The sequence below is a fragment of the Pararge aegeria genome, chromosome 14 (genome assembly GCF_905163445.1).
Source record: "Pararge aegeria chromosome 14, ilParAegt1.1, whole genome shotgun sequence".
Lineage (NCBI taxonomy): Eukaryota > Metazoa > Arthropoda > Insecta > Lepidoptera > Nymphalidae > Pararge > Pararge aegeria.
The window spans coordinates 9885642-9907328 of NC_053193.1; the positions used below are offsets into that span (position 1 = coordinate 9885642).

Consider the following 21687-nt stretch of genomic DNA (forward strand, 5'->3'; position numbering starts at 1 on the left):
AATCTGAAAATCAACATTTTATTTTCAAACAATTATTTGTCTAGTTAAACTTGCGAAAGATATAATATATTTTATACATATATATATATACATATATACACACTTGAGTACAGAATTCACCCTAAGTATAACTAACTTAAGTATTTAAGTAATTAGGTATATTATAACATCACACCGGAGTACCCGACACCCATACTTTAACTTTTCAAATCATTTTCTAAATAAATACATAACTAGATATCTCAAATTTTCTCTGCCTGAATCAGTGAGAATCAAACCCGCATATGTCTCTCAGGTTTTAGGTATATATACCTATCTGAAATCTTTACTCGCCAATTTAGCCACGGCCATATGCATATATGCTGAAGTTTCCAATCAAATTTGTTACCAATATAAGTAGGTCACAATAGTTGCATGTGATAGAACATTTTGGTACTCTTTTATTTTGTCTTAGATTATGTCCACCTTATAGGAGAGGAAGGATATTACTCCATAGATGTTTCTCATATTTAAATAATTTGCAATTTTATTGCATGTAAGTGCAATGAGATACACTAGATAATAATACTTATTTAAAAATTAATAAATTGAAGTTTGTGTAACCCGAATTAAAGCAACGCGGGGAGTACGTATTATGGGATCACTATTAGGGAGACCTTGCCCAGTCGGTGAGAAATATAAAATGGCTTATTATTTTGGTATCCATTCGTTTTAGAATTCGATGAATTATTCAGCTTTTATTATTTATTTATTTTTTATCTAGCTTTTGCCCGACCCTATCAAAAGTAGAGCCTGACGAGATTTTCAAAATTAGAAAGCATTTACATTTAGCTTAGCAAAGTTTCGTCATTAATCACAATCCAGCTGACTTTGCATGATGCGCGCACTAATACACTAAACTATTACACTACAATAAATTATAAATACAGAATAACTTATTATATATACATATATATATTTAATTATAAGGTACCTATTTGTATTCAATGTTCTTACTTAGATCCTTTAAAACTATTCTATTTTTCTTTAATTTTATATAAATCGTAGGTTGTTTTTCACAGAACACACAACACACGGCGCTTGAAAAATCAAGAAAAAGTAACTTTACACACCTATTTATTGACCTACCTAAATACGGATAGGTTCTATTGAAATAACGATACAATTTGTATTGTTTCATCAACATCTGGGCGTTCATTGTACTTTAGTTCTAATGGATCGTAAAAAATGTGATTAGTAGGAGCAGAACTATTCGCGAGTGCCGATGGTCGGTCTGCCTTGACCCTGGCGCCTGCGCCGGCGCACCTCAGTCATGTGACCGCTTGAGGACCGTGTACCCTCCCAACCTAATCGACGGAGGCCATGCATCGATACCTATTTTTCCCGTCTACAATTTTTTTCACTCTCGACAATTACCGATTCATTAAAAATAATATCTTAAATTTCTATTAACACTTGTCGGAAAACTTCTTAATGTTATACGTAAGGCGTAGATGTACCTAGTCAGTTAACTACACTACTGACCTCTGTCATTAACACTCGGGAGTAGCTATCACTATACAAATAAGATCTTAAATTTTTTCCCAATTTGAAGCGCCAAATTTAAACATTATAGTTTCTCTGGGACTATTATATGTTACTTATATACTTATTACAATGTTATCAATATAAATTTTAGCTCCTCAAAAATCATAATCAATCGTAATCACTTGGATACTCGTTCACACGAGTGTCCAAGTGATTACGACATTATGGTTCTATATGAGTGTGACGCTGCCATCAGCGTCACACTCATATAGAACCATAATGACGTCCATCAGTTTGAGGCTAGTTTGAGACAGAAAAAATGTGACTACAGCCTGTCCAGGTGATATGCACACTGTATACACTATATTTATGCTATAGACACTACCTTCTTAGTGGTTGACAAGCAATTTTTGATGGCTACTGTAATTATTTAAATTTCCATTTCTCTGCCCCTCGAGGAGGTTCTATCATAGAATCGATAGTAATACCCACGGTGGGTGAATTATTCTATGTTGTGAGCCCCTATAATATTGCAACGGAGTCAATTTTGTCGTTTGCTCCATCTAAAGAAAAACTCATTCTGACATCAGCGTCACACTCGTATGAAAATGAGTGATTTACGCTAACTTGGGAGTCTTGTTAGTGCATATGAAAACCTACATAAGCTATACCGATTTATCCGTCAATTGCGTACCGACTTTGTAAAATATTTTTTGAATTGAAAGGTTACTATCGAGGAGGTCCCAGTGTCATCAAACCAGGATCTGTTGAAAAGATCCCATGGAAGACTGTTAGAAGATTGGCAAACTCTATCAAATGAAATCAATAAGAAGTTTTTTTTAGATTATAAATCTATTTAGTAGACAGGTTCAGGTTAACGAATATGTAATAACTAGTATTCGTCAATTCTAAGATAACGATGTAAAAGTAGGTTGGCACTTAGCTTAGGTAGGTCGGTCCTTGTCTGAGAAGAGACCTGAATCACTAAATAAGTAGATATAATACTACGTAAATATCTATACTTAGGTCCTTATTATTACATAAAGAGCTAACAAAAAAAAAGCGTTTAGTATATAAAATTTGACGTCCTAGCAATAATCCTATGCACTTATTTATCCTAACTCGTCTTAAAAAGGAAAAAAATAAACAGAATTTATTTATTTCAAGTAGGCTTACTCTATAAAAACTTTCTAACAACAAGTCTGTTTGCTTGAAGTTACTCTACAATAACATAATAATAATATAATCTTTTTAAAACATAGTCTATACTAGAAAGTAACCAAAAATTTGTTTAAATAATTAGACAGGTAAGAATTTACTATAACTACTTAAGTAGTTAATTACACGCATCTCTAGACTAAACTAAATTGACAGGCATTATCGTACCTAGTGCTGTCCTTTTCCTAACCTACCACCTGGAAAAGGAGAGCGCTATTTTTAGATATGTAAATTTAATTAAGTTCAAAGATGTATGTACAACAGAATAGGCACCAATGTCACTGTAACTTTTTGAAATAAAAAGTATGTCACCCTCCCGTTTCTTTGCTATGCAACTATTCACTTCTCGCCGACCCCTTGCATTTAAAAACACATTTGCATTTATATTATAAGTTTTCGTATTACCTATAATAATAATTGTATTAGTACCGTATAATAATTGTATTAGTAAGAATAGGCAATGTTAAGGTTATGTTTTGCAGACCCTGGTTATAATATATTGGGAGCATGTGAAGGTTAAGTGAGTTATAAATTACTAGAAGTTACTCAGTACATAAAAGTAGAGCAACAAACACTTTTAGTAATATTGCGATATGATCTCTCAAAGTAAAACTTATTCAGAAAATGCATTTTGTCAATCTATCTATCCGTCCGTTTATCATCAAAGCGAACACCTTTGTCCGTCTGTTCGAATCCTATACTATGTAAATTACGGAACGTGTTACGATTGTATATATAATTTTATAATAGATGTGTATTCACAAAAAAACAGAAATGTTAAAGATGAATTGTTTTAAGTGCTGCACTGATAAAGATCCACCACGCTGTTCGATGCCCGGTCGGCGGGTTTTTAACCGGGACCGACGACTTATCACGTTCTTCATTTTCCATACTTTCCGGGTTAATACTTAATTTACCTAACTTCTAACTACTATTTCACTAACAGCTGAACACATTCCAAAGGAGTAGCGGCATCTGAAGGACTTTGGTTGACTTGGATTCAAGGTTTTTACAGCTTTCTTATCTGCTTTACCCGATTACCTAAACTGCTCATTAAAACCAAAAGACAAATCGAAATGAAAATGTATCTGTTTACCTGATTTACCTTTTTGTTTTTATTATTTTCTCAAGATTTTATCCATATATGTTTAGAACTTATAAATAGTTTGGACATGAAGTTCGTGAATTAAATTAGAATTTGTAATTAATAGAAATTGTAATTAAAAAACTCTAAATTCATACGTTAGGTATATATTTACTATGGGAACGCATAATATGTTATGGTTATGAAAGCGTTTTAAAAAGAAAACATACCTACTAAATAATCTTCATCTTTGACTTAAGAGCTATGCTCTTAGCGGTGCAGGCCTCCCCAAACTTCTCTGTCCCCTTTTTTACCACTCTATAAGTCCCTACCAAGATCTTCCGTTTAATTTGTTCAAAAAAACCTTCTTTCCCACTATTTTCCTGAATGTATGATAAATTCATCATGTCAAGTAAATGACTAATAATTTTGTCTCTTCTGATTTCTACAGTTTTAATCATATTTACAGACTTTATATACGGAATCTTACTCTGAACTACTAAATACTATAAGGTAAGGAAAACTTATACGGAAAGTTTAATACCTAAATTATAATAAAATCGTGTCATGCTAAGTATACATTATTAAGATGTATAACATGACATTAGGGAGGTCTTATCCGTTGGTAGGCATTATCAGTGCCAGTTGCCAAACGCCTTGACGCGTGAAAAACCGATGAAAGGTCAAACAATAGCTTCCTTGCCCTCGCGGCAAAGTTCTAATTATTATTTTGTGTCACCATTTACTAAGTTAATAATTTGAAGGTATACAAAACGTATAGGTTATACTATTGACCGCTTGATCTGTCTGTCTGTATTATCGTAACCTTAAAAGAATAGGTTGGAATAGGTACGCCTATTTGTAAAGGCTGGTACTTGTCTAAGAAACCCAATAAGTATTTGATCCGACATGAAATTCAAACCAATATACAACATGGCACCATTTATAGGCAATTCGAGCTGTTCAACACGACTTATTCCGTGTAGTACTACATCTTCTGAGAAGTAGATTTATCCTACACAGCATTACATCCGCGATTTCTCAGCTCCTAAGGTCCTTAGTAAGGTCTTGTATAGCTTAATACCTATAAATAAGAATTGGGCTATCAATTCTAAAAAACGGTACCTTAATTCTATTGCATAATATATTTACCCACTATGGTATCTACTCTATTTACATTATTCATTGGGGTTTCAAATTTACAATGTTGCAGATATATCCTTATGCACGCATTATTTGTAATTGTATAAGTTAGTTCAATGCTATCCTAAGTTGATTTTACCAACTACACGGGAAAAATAAAGATTCACCAAACAAGAAACCATGATTTTAAAATTTCCTAAGAGTCATCCATCAATTCTGTTTACCACTTTTGTCAGCTATTAATAATAATGATGTTTGGACTAAAAATGTCGCAATAGGTAAAATATACGTAACATCACGTTACATTTTTTCGGTATTCTGAGCCTTACATATTAATTTGGAACAGTTTCTAAAGAAAATTAGGGGTGTCTTTGTCAAATAGGTAATATAGGTAAGAGTTCTTTCATGTTACGAATTGAATAATGCGAGGGAACCACTTGTGCGGTCCATCACAACCACAATCCACCTTTCTAAGCACATGCTGATTCCCGCGATTGCGAACTATTGAAGGTTGAACCCACTCGGCGGAGCTACTCTGCAGCAGGACTTAGCGACACTTCTTAGCAACAGAATCTTGAAATGAAATTGTATAAAGTTATACCTGATAGGATACGCCTGGATAATTTGGCGAAGCCTTGAGACTTGCACCACAACAGTCGTGAAGAATCTCCACCGCTCAATAACAACTTTTGATATCTATATTAATATATACCTATATTAAATGAAATTAATAAATTATGTGACCGTCCGTGCCGAGTTAAGTCGTCAGTAGGACTTAGATGGGACTTAAGAAATAGACTTAATTACAACAAACACAAAAAAGACTAGGTAGGTACCAGATAAAGAAGACCACATTTTGTTAGAGTGCAAAGCAGGCATTGTCACTTAGAGTGACTTCAGTCTCTTTCAATTACTTTTAAGCTGGTTTATAAGGAAGAAGCAATAAAATTAACATACAACTACATCGTCAAATATCAAAAGCCTTCATATTATGCATTGTTCTGTTATTGAACACGTATGAAAGTGCACGTCTTCAGCAAACACTGTGCTCAGATGTTATTGTTTAAATTATGAGGTATAGTCACGAGCACACTCATTAACAGCCTCATAATTAGTGTTTGTTACAGGTTAAAATAAATATTAACTTTCCTATGTATTCGCACGATGTTTAAATACCTGAGTAACTTAGGCTTAATGAGTTTCGTCGACAGCTAAAATACAAACACCTCCCTGAAAATATCTGGATATGATGTGTCACAAATGTTCAAACAAAATAAATCACTATTTCCATAACTTCCAGCTATCTTTATTGATGTATCATAATAAGCCTGAATTCACCTAAAAAATATTTAATTTTCTAGTTACATAATAATTAAACCGGTAACACACTCGTAACTACCATTTAAGGAGTTTTTCTGGACATTATAAACGATGGAAGGAAAGGAATCGATAGAGAATCATAAATATTCAAAAGCGACGTAGAGATAAAATTTTTATAGTTGGCAGTGCGGATCCACAAATACGAAATATAAATAATCTCCTCTTTTGAAAAGTCAAGTCTGTTTAAGCGTTGTCTCTGGTTCGGAATGCAAATTCTACCGCGTAAAAGCCAGTGACGTAAAAATTACTGGCCTTCCTTTCGGAGGGACCGATTTCGAACCCCGGCACGCATCTAACTTTTCAGTTCTGTGGGCTTTTAGGGAAAATATTGTTTGGACTTAGGAAATCAGCTTCCCCCAAATTTTTCGAAGACGTGTGAAATCTACTAATCAGGACTCATTCTGAAAGAATAACTGTGGTTGGCACTTGGCAGGTAATTGGATCATAATGATGAGTTATTTAGTTATAGGTATTCCAGTTACGTTAGTAATGCTTATAAAAAAAATACAACTCATTCACTAGCTGACTCATTGATTTCTAGCTGACTAATTACGTAACCTCTGGGACTTTTCAGTACGAACTTAAAAAATGGATAGTAGGTTTCTTAAGGCCTTAGGCATTTACTAAGAGAGTTTTAATCATGCAATAGGGGTTTTCCTCGTATAAAAAGGATATATAATATAACAGTACCTACCATTCCGGATAGTTGGGAAATTGGTGGTGTCTAGCCCTGTGCCTCGGAGAGCACTTTTATCCGTCGGTTTCGATTATAATACTATCATGTGATAAGAAATAACTATTTAAGCGCAGCGTGGTAGGTATCATCATTTACATGATGATCATCATATCAACCAATGGACGTCCACATCTGGACATGTTATTTTGTCGGCAATTCCAAATAACACGGTCTTGTCCCACTTGGGTCCAGCGGCTCCCTGCTCAATATATTCTCTAAATAACTATTAGAGAGGAAGCCAGTGGGACATCAATAGGCTGATCTTGATGGTGATGATGATGACTTGCCTACAGTCGTTGGAATTGAAAGGCTGTATGAAAGTCTAAGTTTTTTTTTATTAGAGACATTCAGACATTCCTTTGAATAGTTTTCATACAAGTCGTTCATTGGCGTATGGAAATTCTTCTACGGTTAATCCATTTAAGCGGAGTATTAATTTCAAAAAATTGTCGATAGAATTCCTAAACACTTCCTCGGTGTCGAACCTGTTCCGTAACTCTACTTAGTACTATATTGAACAAAATGTGATATTGCGCACACGCATTTCCTTTAATATTTCTAATAATTTGTGAAATTTACTTCATGGGTCCAATTCCGTCATGAATTTTCGGAACCAGTTCGGAGATAAGAAATTGGCGTTATCCACGGAGGTCCGTGCATTTTAGCCAGATTCCTAGTTTTACCTTTACCTATCGCTAAAATGTCACAAAGATCCCGTATAGCAGGCGTATAAAGATTCAGTTCAAAAACCATTTCTTTTATTGTGATGATGGATGCAGAAAATCATTTTTTACACGAGGTTTAACCTTTCACGTAAGAAAGATCCCAAATTTCAGACATTATATCCATGGATTACTTTGACCGCATACTCGTCAGATTATCTTTATGTGCAACTAATCTGTTAATTACTTTGATAACCGAGCGTTTCTCATTGAAATACATCATAAAATGTCACCTCAGACTTGGTAACGTTTAAACTACGATAGCACCATGACGTCCATTTTGACGTTGCAGCGTTTTAAGCTCGAAAACGCCAACGATTACGACGGTCATAACTTTTCATACTGACTCTACCACTATAATCCATAATCCATTTACCAACATTTATGTACAATAAAATACCACAGAACAAAGTGAATGAAGCTAAATGCTTAAAACAAAAAATTCTAAACAAAAGAAAACAAACAACAAACAAAAAAATTAATTATTTTTTAGTGCAAAACACTCTGATTGTATGTGCAAACGTCTGTTGGTTTTGTAGTAGATAATATTGTTCTGTGGTTTTGAAGGTCTGTCAAAAGTTGGTGGGTGATAGGAAATCAGTGTTGCCTTTTAAAAATATTATTAAGAACCGAAAGCGTTCATAAACTACCAAAATAATGTAAGTGGCTCTTTCAAAACGTTGTTCTTTCATGCCCGTACATCTTTTTGCTAGATATAATTTCTGGTTTGAGTTCGAAAAGGTTCAGGCGGGCTAGTATGGAATTTTTTTTTTTACATGACAGGATAGGTAATAGTAGGTAGGTACAGTTCTAGTACAGTGGCTACTGTAGCTGCTAATCGGTCGCGGCCTGACTCGGACCATCGGCCTGTTATCATAACTGTCATCTTGACAAGCAATCGCCGTTATAATCATGAAAGTTGTGCTTATTTTTTGTAAAGTTCCATATTATGGCATATTCATATTTGTGTTGTCTGTGCTGTCTTAGGTTAAGAACTTACAAGCTAATCACAACTATTTCTTTCTTGGTACATATTCAAAATAAACTTTTCATTCGTTTCACCGATCCATCTCCTTCGTGCCTTCTCCAAGAGAAGTGATAGTTAGGTACGGTATAAGCTGAATTTTACATGTAGGTACAAGTTTTAGGAACTTTTTGTTCTCGTTTGACTAATGCACTAATTAAATAATTAATATTCGCGCTTTTTACAAAAGTACCACTTAGGCCGTATTTCACACGGTTCTGGACTATTATCAAAACTTATTTAACAATGTTAGTTACGCGGTATGAGATTATAGACGACGCGACCTAAAATGTATTAAAATCGACATATTAATTTAATATTATTATTACAAAGCGACGCTATTTATTGTAATTCCACAACGTATAGTAGTAAATTTGTTTTGAGAACAATTTATTGTTACATTTTTTTTTTTTTTTTTTTTTAAAGTATATAGACAAGTGCTTGACTGCAATCACACCTGATGGTAAATGATGATGCAGCCTAAGATGAAGCGCGCTTGCCTAGAAGATGCCTATTCACTCTTGATTTGAAGGTACCCAGATTATAGGTATCAGGGAAGACGGAAGATGGGAGGGCATTCCAGGCCTTTGCGGTGCGGATCAGAAAGGAAGAAGCAAAACGCTTCGTACGTGTTGATGGTATTTCAACCACGTAACGGTGCAGATTCTTTCGGTGCCTCGCAGTTCGATGGTAGAAAGGAGATGGTTTGACCAAATCGAATAGCTCCTGAGCACACTCTCCGAAATGTATCTTGTAGAAAACAGCCAGACAAGCAACCTTGCGCCGGTGTTCAAGGCTTTGAAGTCTACTGACTACAAGGTCGTTGCCAATGAGTCTCCTAGCACGACGATCCACCGAATCCAAACCATCGAGCTGGTACTTGGCAGAGCCATCCCATAAATGGCTGCAGTACTCCATGCACGACCGAACCTGAGCTTGGTACAGGGTTAGAAGCTGTTCTGGCGTGAAGTAGCGCTTAACTTTGTTGAGGATGCCAAGTTTTTTGCCAGCAGTTTTAGCTTTGGACTCGATGCATTGTCCAAAGCTTAGATTGGACGAAATGCTGATACCTAGGAGCTCAATACTATTCGTGATTGGCACAGATACATTTCGGAAAGTCGGAGTTAGGGGGAACGGACTCCGTTTGGCGGAAAACAAACACGCTTGGGTTTTGGAAGCATTAAACTGTACCAGATTAGTGTCACCCCAATCGGACACCTCGCTTAAGGCCAGATTAACGCGTTCCACCAAGGCCTCTCTGAGCACAAGAGTTTCGTCTCCACTAGCTCGTGGACTGAACATGTATCTAGCCGTCACAGTGCTGTCATCTGCATACCCAAAGATGCCGGGTTTTAACAGATCATTTATATGCAGCAGGAAGAGCGTAGCGGAAAGAACCGATCCCTGAGGGACACCAGCGTTGATGGCCATTAGGTCAGACGAGGACCCATCGACGACAACCCGAAAAAATCGTCCACTCAAGAAATCAGCGATCCAGTTGCAAAAACTAATGGGTAACCCGTAGGCTGGAAGCTTGTGCAGAAGACTTTCATGCCAGACACGATCAAAAGCTTTCGATACATCGAGTGAAACGGCGAGCGCTTCACCGTGCTTATCCATGGCTTCACCCCAGATGTGCGTGGCATACACTAAAAGATCCCCTGTTGACCGATTTCGTCGAAAACCGTACTGACGGTCTGACAGGAGTTCGTTGTTTTCTAGGTATGCCAGAAGTCTGTTATTAAGTACACGCTCCAGACTTTTACATAATAAAGAGGTGATAGCAATTGGTCTGTAGTTAGATGGGTCGGCACGGCTACCCTTTTTTGGAACAGGTTGCACGTTGGCAATCTTCCAAGCTTTCGGGACCTGAGTGGTTTTAAGGGAGAGGCGGTATAAACGTGTTAGAATAGGAGACAATTCGGGAGCACAGGTTTTAAGAACCACTGCTGGAATTCCGTCTGGACCACTGGCTTTATTCACATCCAGATTGCGGAGCACTTTTAAAACCTCACACTGTCGAATGCGTATCTCTGGCATGACAGAGATTGATAGATACGTATTGTCAATGAGAATACCTACTTAGCTCAGATTTATTAACTGAGAAATTTATTCAAATACCTTCCTAGTTTTTTTTTTATTGTTATATTGCGAGGTCTTATTTTAATTTCTTTGACTTCAGCTTTTATGCCAAAATTGCCAAATATGCACATTGCACTTCATTTGGTTTCACATAAAAGTTAATCCCACGCATTGAACGATGTATCGTATCCACTGACCAAGGAGTGCACAAGAAAAGAAGAAATTCCATGATCATCTCATAAAAGAAAATCATGGTGATAGGTTTATTAGCGTGACAGTTTTATTATTAAGTCGATATCTCGAAGTTAATATCTCGATATTTTTACAGCATGAGTATGCTATTGATTACGTTGAAAAATAAGGATACAATACAAAGACAGGCAAAAGGCTTCAGACCAATGCTTTTTAAAATAACGTACAAATTTTAGCCTAGGCAGTAGGCAAAAGTATAAAAATCATAATAAGTAGGTACCTTAGTAATTTATCAACAAGGAAATACTATCACATCAAAGATCTCTAATAGAAGTAAAATTGTAAACGATTAATCTGTAATTTTCTTTGTGATAGCAATTCACGACAGTTATCGCAATAGTTACGTTATCATTTAAAGTTTATTGTACTTCCTAAATAAGTACCTATGAAAGAACGTTACCTGAATTTTAGAGAAAAAGAAAAAAATCCGATAAAGTGGGGTGATAATTAAGACTAGTGGCTTCAAGCTTCCCGCTCAACTCAAGCTCAGAAATATCTTTATTCATGTAGTTTTATAGATGGCACTATTGATTCGTACATAACATAAAACTGTATTCATGGTAGTGAGATGATTGCTAATTTTTTTATTTTATCCTTTCAAGGTTACAGTCTATTCACTATAACCTCTTTCCTATATACCTAATATAGGGAACATTTTAGGATAAAGGAAAAGTTATATTCAATGGAATTTAGTTCGAAATGGGGCATTTACCCCCAATAGGGGTATTACGATATTCATAATAATGAGAAGTTTTTCTAGCTTAATAATGAAAAAAATCTATACAAGTACAAAGATTTCATTTAAAAAAATGGAACTGCAGCCTACCTAAGTATAGGGGGCAACGTGGGATGTCAAACTCGTAACTTTTAGGCTGCTTGTAGGTTTTTAAAAACTAAAATATAAGTGACATAAGAATCTATACTAAAATTATAAATTCAAATGTAGGACGGATGTTTGTTCTTTATTACTGCAGATGGCTGAACGGATAAGGATGAAATTTAGCACAGAGATAGATTATTTGTCGGAATGGAACACAAAATACGACATATCCCGGAAAAATTTACGGTTCCCGCGGGATAGATTGGTTTTAGTTTTTCACAGAGCAAGAGATCGACATGTTTTTTGCATGGGCATGTACTTACACATCAAAATTTTCACAGTACATTAACTAGTATCAAATTCTTAGTTTTCTTTGGTAGGATCAAAGAAAAACTCTTTTAAAAATTAAGTAGCACCTCCCCTGAACATATCAAAGTTAATTTTTTTTCTGATAAAACCCGAGTTCGTAGTCAGTTAAATAACAACAAAACATTCGTGATAAATCTCTTAGCACTGTCGTATTAAAAACAGGTAAAAATTGTAGATACAGCACGTTCTGAATAGTTTTAAAAGGTGCATGATAAATTCATGCTTATGTAAACGAATGGTACGTAAATATTTGTAACTTTGGTATAGTCCACCTACGGATAACTAAAGTTGGCTCCACATTATATCATTTCCAAACGACTTCCTAACGACACGGAGGTTAAAAGTTATGAGGTTATGATACACGATTTCTGCGCCACCTGTTTACGGATTCTAATTTTAATAAGTAATTTAACTTTAAAATTGCAAGTCACAAGACCGGGCGGTCCCATAATAGCTTTAGGAAAATTTTCAAAAATTGATCCCCAATTTTTCAACATTTTCGTTGGCAGGATGGCCCACCTGATGCTAGGTAAAAACAACACTTCGCAGTGTACCTATGCGAAGTTTTGCTTTACCAATTAGTTTACCTTCACCGAATTTTCCGCCGTTACTTATCCAATTTGCATGATTTCAATAGACATAGGGGATGCTCTGATGCGTTAAGATTGATTGTAAAGTTTTAAAGTAGATACTATCGATGCCATACCATTCTCCTCCCGTTTTTTTGACTAGTCTTTTATATAAAATGTATATTTTTCAAATGATGGTTGTCCCTGTTTATATGAAGAAAAGTTCATTTTGTATGGAGCCTGGAGGACAAAATCTAACTGCATGAAGCGTGATCTTGGTATGGAAGTCTCTTAAATGCAGCACCTAGGTAACAACATTGGTTTTCTGCGTGGCTTTTTTTCTTATTATTTGACTTGGGAGTTAAATGGTATAGGTAATTGAAAATCCGTACACTTAGCACAATTTGGTGAGGTCTTGCCCATGCATAGCTTAGCACCGCCGTACACCGTACACTTCTGTGGAATCGCAACCTAGCAACTAAAAAGAGAGTGAAGAAGAAGGCCAAGGATGATAAATAAGGAGAACTTATAAATTGTCGTACCTTGGTGTGATCGTAGTAGTTGCTCGGCTACGTTGGTCAATCTCCAGAGAGATTTTACAACTACGCGGGAGATATTATACTTAGTGCACAAGTGTGTGCGTAAACATAGGTGCACTCTCTATTTCCTTGCTCTCATAGTCCCAAGGGACGGCAGGTACGACAGGACCGAAAAGAGATCAAGCGCAAAACCGACTGCTTAACTTGCTCTCCGAGGCACGGAGATTAATCACTGTCCTGTCTCTACTTACCATTCCACTGGTACTTTTTTTATAATAGGTACTAGAACGAAAGGTAGACATTTTCCTTGTGTCCAAGTAAACTGTGTGGATAACGTGGTTTTGCATAATTAACGCTATAATTATGATAAATAAGGTTTTAGTTACGCCATTGACTCGGGTCTTGGGGAAATATAATTTGTTACATTTCTCCAATCTCAACATCGGAACACTGAATCGCTTAGCGGCACGTCTTTAGCGGTAGGGTGGTAACTAGCCACGGCCAAAGCCTAAGCCTCATACAAGACAAAACTTCCCACCATAACTTTCAATAAAAATAATACTACGCAACCACTACCTAATCTCAAAGGCTGTTTGTTATTGTAATTTTAGATACACTAGTTTCTATAGTATATTACTTACACATTGAGAAAGATCGAAAAGTATAGCTATTCCGAGGATTGAGTCGAACAAAAAGACAGACATAATAATTTAAGTAAGTAATTTTTTAGCTTGAGGCAACTATTTCGAAATTACAATTATATCAAGGTTATTATTTAATTTCAATCTTCTAAAATATAACAATCTACGAGCAAATATCATTGATAGGTAGGTGCTATGTATGATTGAAGCGTGCCGATCATTTTCTGTTTAGATATCTAACCATTAGACATACCTTGGTATGTACATATGCGTCGATCTTACAATTACCTATTGTTCAATACTGTTTAGTTATTGTGCTAATTCTATCATTGATAGGGGCATGCAGTCACGTGTCTTGCCAATAAATCAGGTACCCTGCTAATTTTAGCATTGCCAAATTTTTTCCTGTCCTTACACATAAGTAAGTACAATTGCTCCTTGATTCTTAATGCCCACGAAATTCGTTTTGTGATATAAAGAGGTATCTAACCTCTTCATAAAATAACTGTAATTTTTTGTGTTTCAAATTTTGGAGCGTTGACGGGCGTTACTAGATAATTAAGACTAATCTATTAAATACAGGGATTAAGGTATCACTAAGGGGTGTCCTGGGCTTTGCTTCTTGTTACCACAAGGCGACGTAATTTTAACAAGATCATTTTACTTTATTTAAATTTACAGGTGCTTTATTTTACTTAGGTATAGGTAGTATATTAAATTAACTCACAAAATCTACGAGAACCTAAATATTTGAGATAACGTTTGATGAACCTCGAATATTAACATAAATCCTGCATCATGCTATTTTAAGGGCAGTTCGTGTTTAAAATATATACCTCCCTAATCGAATTTCGTAATGGACTACCGTAACATAATTTCAGTCAAACCCAGACCTTACTTATTAAGTTATTAGTTAAATAATAAATCATAATAAATTTCCTACTTACAAAAATCTTTAAAAAACTTTTTGTGATAAACCTATGTATGATATAAAAAAAAATTAACTAGAGTTTATTCATCACCATTATCAACCTATTACAGAACACGGGCCAAAGTCACGCTGACCAAATTGATTTGGTAGACTTCACACGCATTTGAGAACATTAAGGAAATCTCAGGGTTTCAGGTTTCCCCGCGATGGTTTCTGCAACGTTAAAGAAGGTGATTTCTAATTGATTATGTTAAATACGCGCATAGCTCCGTGCCTGGGATCGATCTTAGTCTCCCCGAAAGGGAAGCCGAGGCTTAAGGTTAGGCTAACCTAACCTAAACCACTGGACTGTCGCAGCTCGTAGAGAAGATTAGAATTTATTCGTAGTTAACAGACCCCGGCACTAACACCGAACTCTACGCTATTCGGTTGAAACCGACATTTTGACCGAAACTGGCAGAAACTTAAACTTCAGTCAATTCCACGCATCCGATAGAAACCATTAGCAGAAAGGAAAAACTGCATTTATGAATTTGGCCCAACCGTAGGTACCTATCTTTTTTGGTAGGTAAGTTTACCTGTTATAAATAATGGGATTTCAGACATTAAATTATTAGGTATAAGGTTGTATTTACTTTCTAAAAACGATAACATAAATAACAAAGCTGAATTTCAGCAGCCGCGCATTTGTGAAAGCGCTTATTTCAAAAGTTCGGAGTTCCTCCGGAGAACCTCAGAGGTTCTCACATAGAAATATCTATATATGTACATACAAAAATCAATATTTTCCTAAAGCCACTTCGACCGATGGAATAATAAATACTTACCTACCCCAAGTAGATAGGTATAAAATATATATTTTTTTAAATGTTTAAGTAATAATTAAATGAAAACTTCAGTAGTTAGTTTGTAATTACTGACAGAAATTCCTTATTTATGTACCTACCTATGTAATTGTATTAACATAAAATCAATTTAGTACCAATTAAAAAACAGGAGGTTCTCAATTCAAAGCAGTTATTTTTAAAAGGAAGAAATAAATTACTAATTAAAAAATATATACATAATTTTTAGGCACCTAATTAATACCTAGTCAACTTGCAGGTATGTAAAATATCATTATTTTATTTACTTACAATGATTTTTGTCCTGCGGCACTTTTAAAAAACAACAATAATATTGCACTCGATAGAAGAGTTTTTGAGTTCATGATGAATCGGTTTACATAACACGGCGATCGGAGCGCGCGCTAGACTCGACGCGTCTGCCTCGCGTTATCGATCCACCACTACTGCATATTAGGATTCAGTTTTCACGGAAAGCCTATAAGGTTGCGCAGGCGGCGAGAAAACGTGTATCGCTTATAAGCTTTTCATATAGACCAATAAGCAGTTAAGAAACATTCTGCAAATTTAAGTTTTGATGACACAGTACTAAATGCGTCAGAACAAATGCGTCCGGTGATACCTATGCATAGAATTATAGTCTATCGAATTTGTTAATTTCGAAGTTGGTATATAAGAGGATGTTAATAAAATAAAAATTCTCACAAGTTAGGATAGGTATTTATATTATTCGACGCTTTTAACAGCGTGAGGTTGCATACAATTAACAGTGTAAGAAATAAAATTAAGGTCTTGCAATAAATTTGTCAATCTTTCAAAATGTCTTTCAGTGTATGGCAATGAACCTTCAACAAGACTTGCTAGAGATGGCACTTGAAGACTGCCTGATATAATTTCGGGAGCTAAAATATAAAATACAAACTGAGCAGCATGACAGTTCTTGTTATTTGTATTCCATTCAGTGGCGAATCTCAGTAATGTTTCTTTTTGCGTGTTATTTATTTCTTTTAATGTTTCAGACAATTTATCTTTGCCATATTTCAAAACTTCATTAACAATTTTTAAGACATGCAAAGGTCTTTCCATTCTTAATGCTAGTTTCAGTGCTTTGACTAACTTTTTATCATGTAATAAGTTCACAAGTTCTTGTTCTTGTAGGATAAGATCCTCTCTCTCCTTTGCTAATGTTTCACGTCTTTCCATTGACACATCTTTTAAAGTAACTAACTTAGAATCTGATCCTCCAGTTATAATGAGGGATTCACTTTTATTCACAGCTAAGGACCAAACTTTGCCATCATGATTATCCAAAGACATTTTACATTCCGAATTCTTAATATTCCAAAGTTTCAAAAGACCATCAGCTCCACTTGATATTATTTGCTGGCCCTTACTTAAAAATTCAATTTTAAGAACAGAGCTTTCATGTCCTTCAAATGTTTTCAAGCAACTAAGGTCTGCAATAGACCACAATTTCAATGTACAATCAGCTGAAGAAGTTAAAACTACTTGATCCACAGATGAAAATCGTACACACCAAATACCCCTTCTATGACCTTTTAATATTCCCAATAAAGATAGATCTTCAGTCCAAAGTTTTGCAGTCTTATCCTGTGAACCAGTTGCTATTATTTTGTCATTTGGTGATATAGCAACACAGTTGATATCCATGTTATGAGCCAATTCGGTGTGACTTGATTTCATTTTCTGATCATTATTTTCTTGATCAACAGGTACAGTCCACAGTTTCAAACAGTTGTCTTGACTTACAGAAGCAAAGAAACTATTGGATGTCTGTGAGGTAAAAACAGAGCCAACAGAGCCAGTATGTCTAACACCAACCCCAAAGCATTTTATTTCATTTTGCTCATCATGAACCCAAATTCTTACAGAGTTATCTTTTCCAGAGGAAACAAATACATTTGGTTTAGTTGGAAAATTTGCCAAAGCTAAGACAATATCAGTATGACCTTTTATCAGCTTACAATTCATACTACCTAGTTCATAATGCTTCAAATCTCTACTGTTAGTTGCCACAATAATATGTGATTCATCTTTTCCAACAAATATAATATCTAATATTTCATCTGTAAAGCCAATCATTTGTTTCACACATGTAAATGTTTCCAAATCATGAATTATAATATTATGGTCAGCTGTAGAAACAGAGAGCATATTTCTTGCTTCATTGTACAGCAAATGTGTTACTGCCAACCCACCTTCCTCAGTTGCAGGAGATACAAGGCTGTTAGATTGTTCAAACATAAGCCGGCTCATTAATACATTCCATATTTTAACAACACCCTTTTCACCAGCACAAGCAACATAAATTCCTTCAGTTTCTAATTTTTTCTTAAAATTAGGTACTTTAAAAGAAGGTGGCATTAGAATAATTGTTTCAATACTCTCATAAACTGGAATTACTCTTAAAGCTTTACTTTCTCCAAGTTTCCACAGTATGAGAACTCTGTCCCTTCCGGAACTTATCATGTATTCACTATCAGATGTAAATTGCAATGAAGTAACTTTACTAAAATGACCGCTATATATTAAGTTGTCTTTACCAGTTTTAGAATCCCATGACCGTATTTTAGTATCATCTGCCGCTCCAAATACAAGTTGTTTAGAAGAATCAGGATGATATTTAAGGACTGTAAACACACCTAATGCTCCTCTTAAGCTACTTGTACAAGTGTAATGGGTTATATCCCATAATCGTATATTCCCATCTGTCCCACCTGATGCAACATTGCCATCGCTAGAGTCAAAGGCTAATTTAGCAACAGCTCCCTTGTGACCTGATCGCCAAACCTTTACTTGTTTACCAGTTTCTTTATCCCAAAGTTTAATTAGCCCACTTTTGTGAGCAGTTATAACAGTTTGATTATCATGTGACAATTTAAAAGTATATATTTGATCACTTCCATCCCTTTCCTCTAAGGTATCTCCTATAGTGAGGATATTGCAGAAAGTGTTTACATCAATGACTTTTATTACATCATCACATTGGCAAAGAAAATGTCCACCATCTGTGGTCCATTGTATATCACCACCTGTATAAAATGCTTCATATTCTGCTGTTTTTTCATACCTGAAAGAAAGTAAATATTTAGAAATATCTATATCTAGGATCTTTTATTAATAGAAATTCAAAAGTATGCCTATTTGTTGTCAATGTTCAACTCAGCTTCTCCACCATTCTTTATGAAATTTTACCCATGTTTTCACATCAATTTTACAATGTAATTTTACATCCTTGATGGGCCAAGGATACCCAGTTATCAGTCTTGAGGATTAAAAAATTGCATTTGTTTTGTATACATGTACAGCTTATTTTTATGCTAGAAAACAAATCATTTCCAAGAACTTTCAAAACAACCTTACAAGAGTGGACAAAGTCACATGCAAAAGCTCATCAAATCATACGATTCAATTTGCAGATTTAGTGAACATGCCAATTATTATATCTCAATAATAATTTTTGAAAACCCTTAAAAGGAATTCACTGTTTGAATTTGAATATTAGTAGTATATGCATATCACTTCATTGGATACATACTTTTTTAACATTATATTAGTCTGACATTATATTAGTCAAATAAGTTTTTGAATAATTCCTAAATAAAACGGCTTCAACATAGTTGGACCGTCGGGAGAACGAAGTGACAAGGTCAGGGAATAAGTTGTATGCCATAAGAGCCCAAAAATCTATTGCGTTGTACTAAGAATATTAGGGTAATAAATGTTATGAGTTATAATTATACTTACACCTCTTTAAGAGCATTAGCCATATTGAATTATCGATATTTGGCAAATCAAGGGTTTATTTATTACTCTTCAACCGTAAACAATTAAACATGGTTTAAGAATGTTTGGAGGTCTTTCATAAGACAGCACGTGGAATAACCAAGAAACAAAAAGTAAATACAGTCCCTTTTGACAATTCTTGACTGAAAATAAACATTGGCAACTGACAAGGGATAGTTGACATTGACAAGTGACAGTCAACGCATACTCTCCCTGGAATTCCATGATATATTTTGAAACAAGTGGTGTATTATCTAGACTCTAGATTACCTCTGTACTCTAGAGGTAACGCCCACCCTGTACGGATACGGAGCCCTAAGTATTGTGTAGTGTATTAAAGTTTTAATTCAATCGCAAAGGAATTCTTCATACATTTGTATAATAATTGAACTTAATGAAGAGAAACAATGCTAACAATAACATGGACTGTTTTACCCTTTATAACTCTTTTTACTGCAGGTGAATATGAACCCCCAAATTATAAATCCATACAAATATTAAATTTTCCTCCCCTTTCTTTTTGGACCGATATTTATATTGAAATATGCAACACTGAATGTTGCAGTCTTGTCAACCACTTGTCAAGTTAAGATGAACGCACAATGGTAGTGGTTCTGCTGTTCACATATCTCAACTAAATTGATAGGTTTGCATCTATCTATTTATCCCAAGTTATTTTTAAGATTAATTATTATGATATGTCGGGTCACCACAACATCGTTCCACTCGCTTCTAATAAAAAACCGTTAATTGTTCGTGTATTAAAACAAGTTAATCGTTATCTCAATATCCACTCTTTCAAAAGTATATAATTTTTCACAAAGTCCATCCATTTAGTCCTTGGTCTTTTTTTACTTAGTCTTCCTTCACATTTATGATGCCATCCTTCTGGTAAAATGATTTTCTTACATCTGTACTATATTAATACGTACATGCTGTCAATCAGTACATCACTGTCGATCAGTTGACGCGTCACGTTAAGATGAGCGGACAATAGGTACTCTTTTTAGGGAAATTTTGACTAATGGAAAGTGGCAACACTGATTGAATTTCTGTCACATCAAGAAAGGTCTTTGTAATTCTAGAAAGCGCTGTTTTCCTTAATCAAACCTTTTTTGTATCTCTTTGTAGGGATCTATGTATCTTATCGTAACCGATTGAATTAATGGTCTAGCCTATGCGTGACAGTAAATATTTCTATATGATATTACTTTAAGAGTTCATTTGTTATACAATAAATACTAGCAAACCTTTTTTTTTACTAAGACGCGGCTATGTTGTTTTCAAAATTGCATAAGATTATTTGGAACATAACATCAATGAAAATACATAAAAGTGCTATCGAGCATTGCCATTTCGAACATGTATTTTCCTTTCCTTTAGTAAAATATATTGCGTTGGTAAACAGACTGAAGATATATCATTTATATGGTACCGGGGTTGTAGTTCCTAGTTCAGGGGTACTGGAATTATTAAATATTGTATCTGACAATACCTTTTTAGTTTCTTCATACATAGGTAAGCCATTATTCCACTTTTGTTTTTATATTTTGTTATGTATCTCATCATAATAATAAAGTTTATAATTTCAGGTATAACAGGAGCAGTGGTACTAACTTTAGGTACACTTCCATTTAAAAATATAATTGGTCATCTTTATATTAGTGAAGATAATGAGAAAATTAAAATATCTTCAGTTGGATTTTCAGGAAAGAGAATAGACCGAATTGTCAGTGTGGACGATTGGATACCTTTATTAGAAATGGAACCCAGAAAAACAGATATATTATTTCTTTCACCTCAACTTAGAGATGGTACAAAATATAAATTATTTGCTAAATTTGGTGTGGTTAAAAATGTATCAAAAATGGGTCAAGTTCTAGAATAATTAAGATAAACCTATAAAAAAAAAAATTAGAAATTGTAAATAAAACTACACTATTTATGCCTCTTTCTATTTCTTAAATATTACAGTATCATAATAATTCATAGTGAGCC

The 21687-nt window shown here is 34.8% G+C and overlaps 3 protein-coding genes across 4 annotated transcripts in view; 1 reads left to right on the top strand and 2 right to left on the bottom strand.

The window, feature by feature from the left end:
* LOC120629515 (pH-sensitive chloride channel 2-like) overlaps window positions 1–16314 on the bottom strand; it is a 32482-nt gene extending 16168 nt beyond the window's left edge. For both annotated transcript variants that reach the window (XM_039898464.1, XM_039898463.1), the window contains exon 1: window positions 16174–16314. In XM_039898464.1, coding sequence (XP_039754398.1) covers window positions 16174–16247 — 74 coding nt within the window. In that variant the 5' untranslated portion in view covers window positions 16248–16314. The remainder of the gene's footprint in view (window positions 1–16173) is intronic.
* A 274-nt stretch (window positions 16315–16588) lies between these two features.
* LOC120629357 (transducin beta-like protein 3) lies at window positions 16589–19831 on the bottom strand. The gene is made up of 2 exons (XM_039898284.1): window positions 19651–19831; window positions 16589–18973 (listed from the first exon to the last, which is right to left on the bottom strand). Exons 1-2 carry the CDS (start codon window positions 19671–19673, stop codon window positions 16609–16611), a joined length of 2388 nt encoding a protein of 795 aa, XP_039754218.1. The 5' UTR covers window positions 19674–19831; the 3' UTR covers window positions 16589–16608.
* A 918-nt stretch (window positions 19832–20749) lies between these two features.
* On the top strand, window positions 20750–21632 carry LOC120629241. Its single transcript, XM_039898113.1, has 2 exons — window positions 20750–21207; window positions 21282–21632. The coding sequence occupies exons 1-2, from the start codon at window positions 20964–20966 to the stop codon at window positions 21575–21577; spliced, it is 540 nt and encodes a 179-aa protein (XP_039754047.1). The 5' UTR covers window positions 20750–20963; the 3' UTR covers window positions 21578–21632.
* Window positions 21633–21687: the final 55 nt, after the last annotated feature.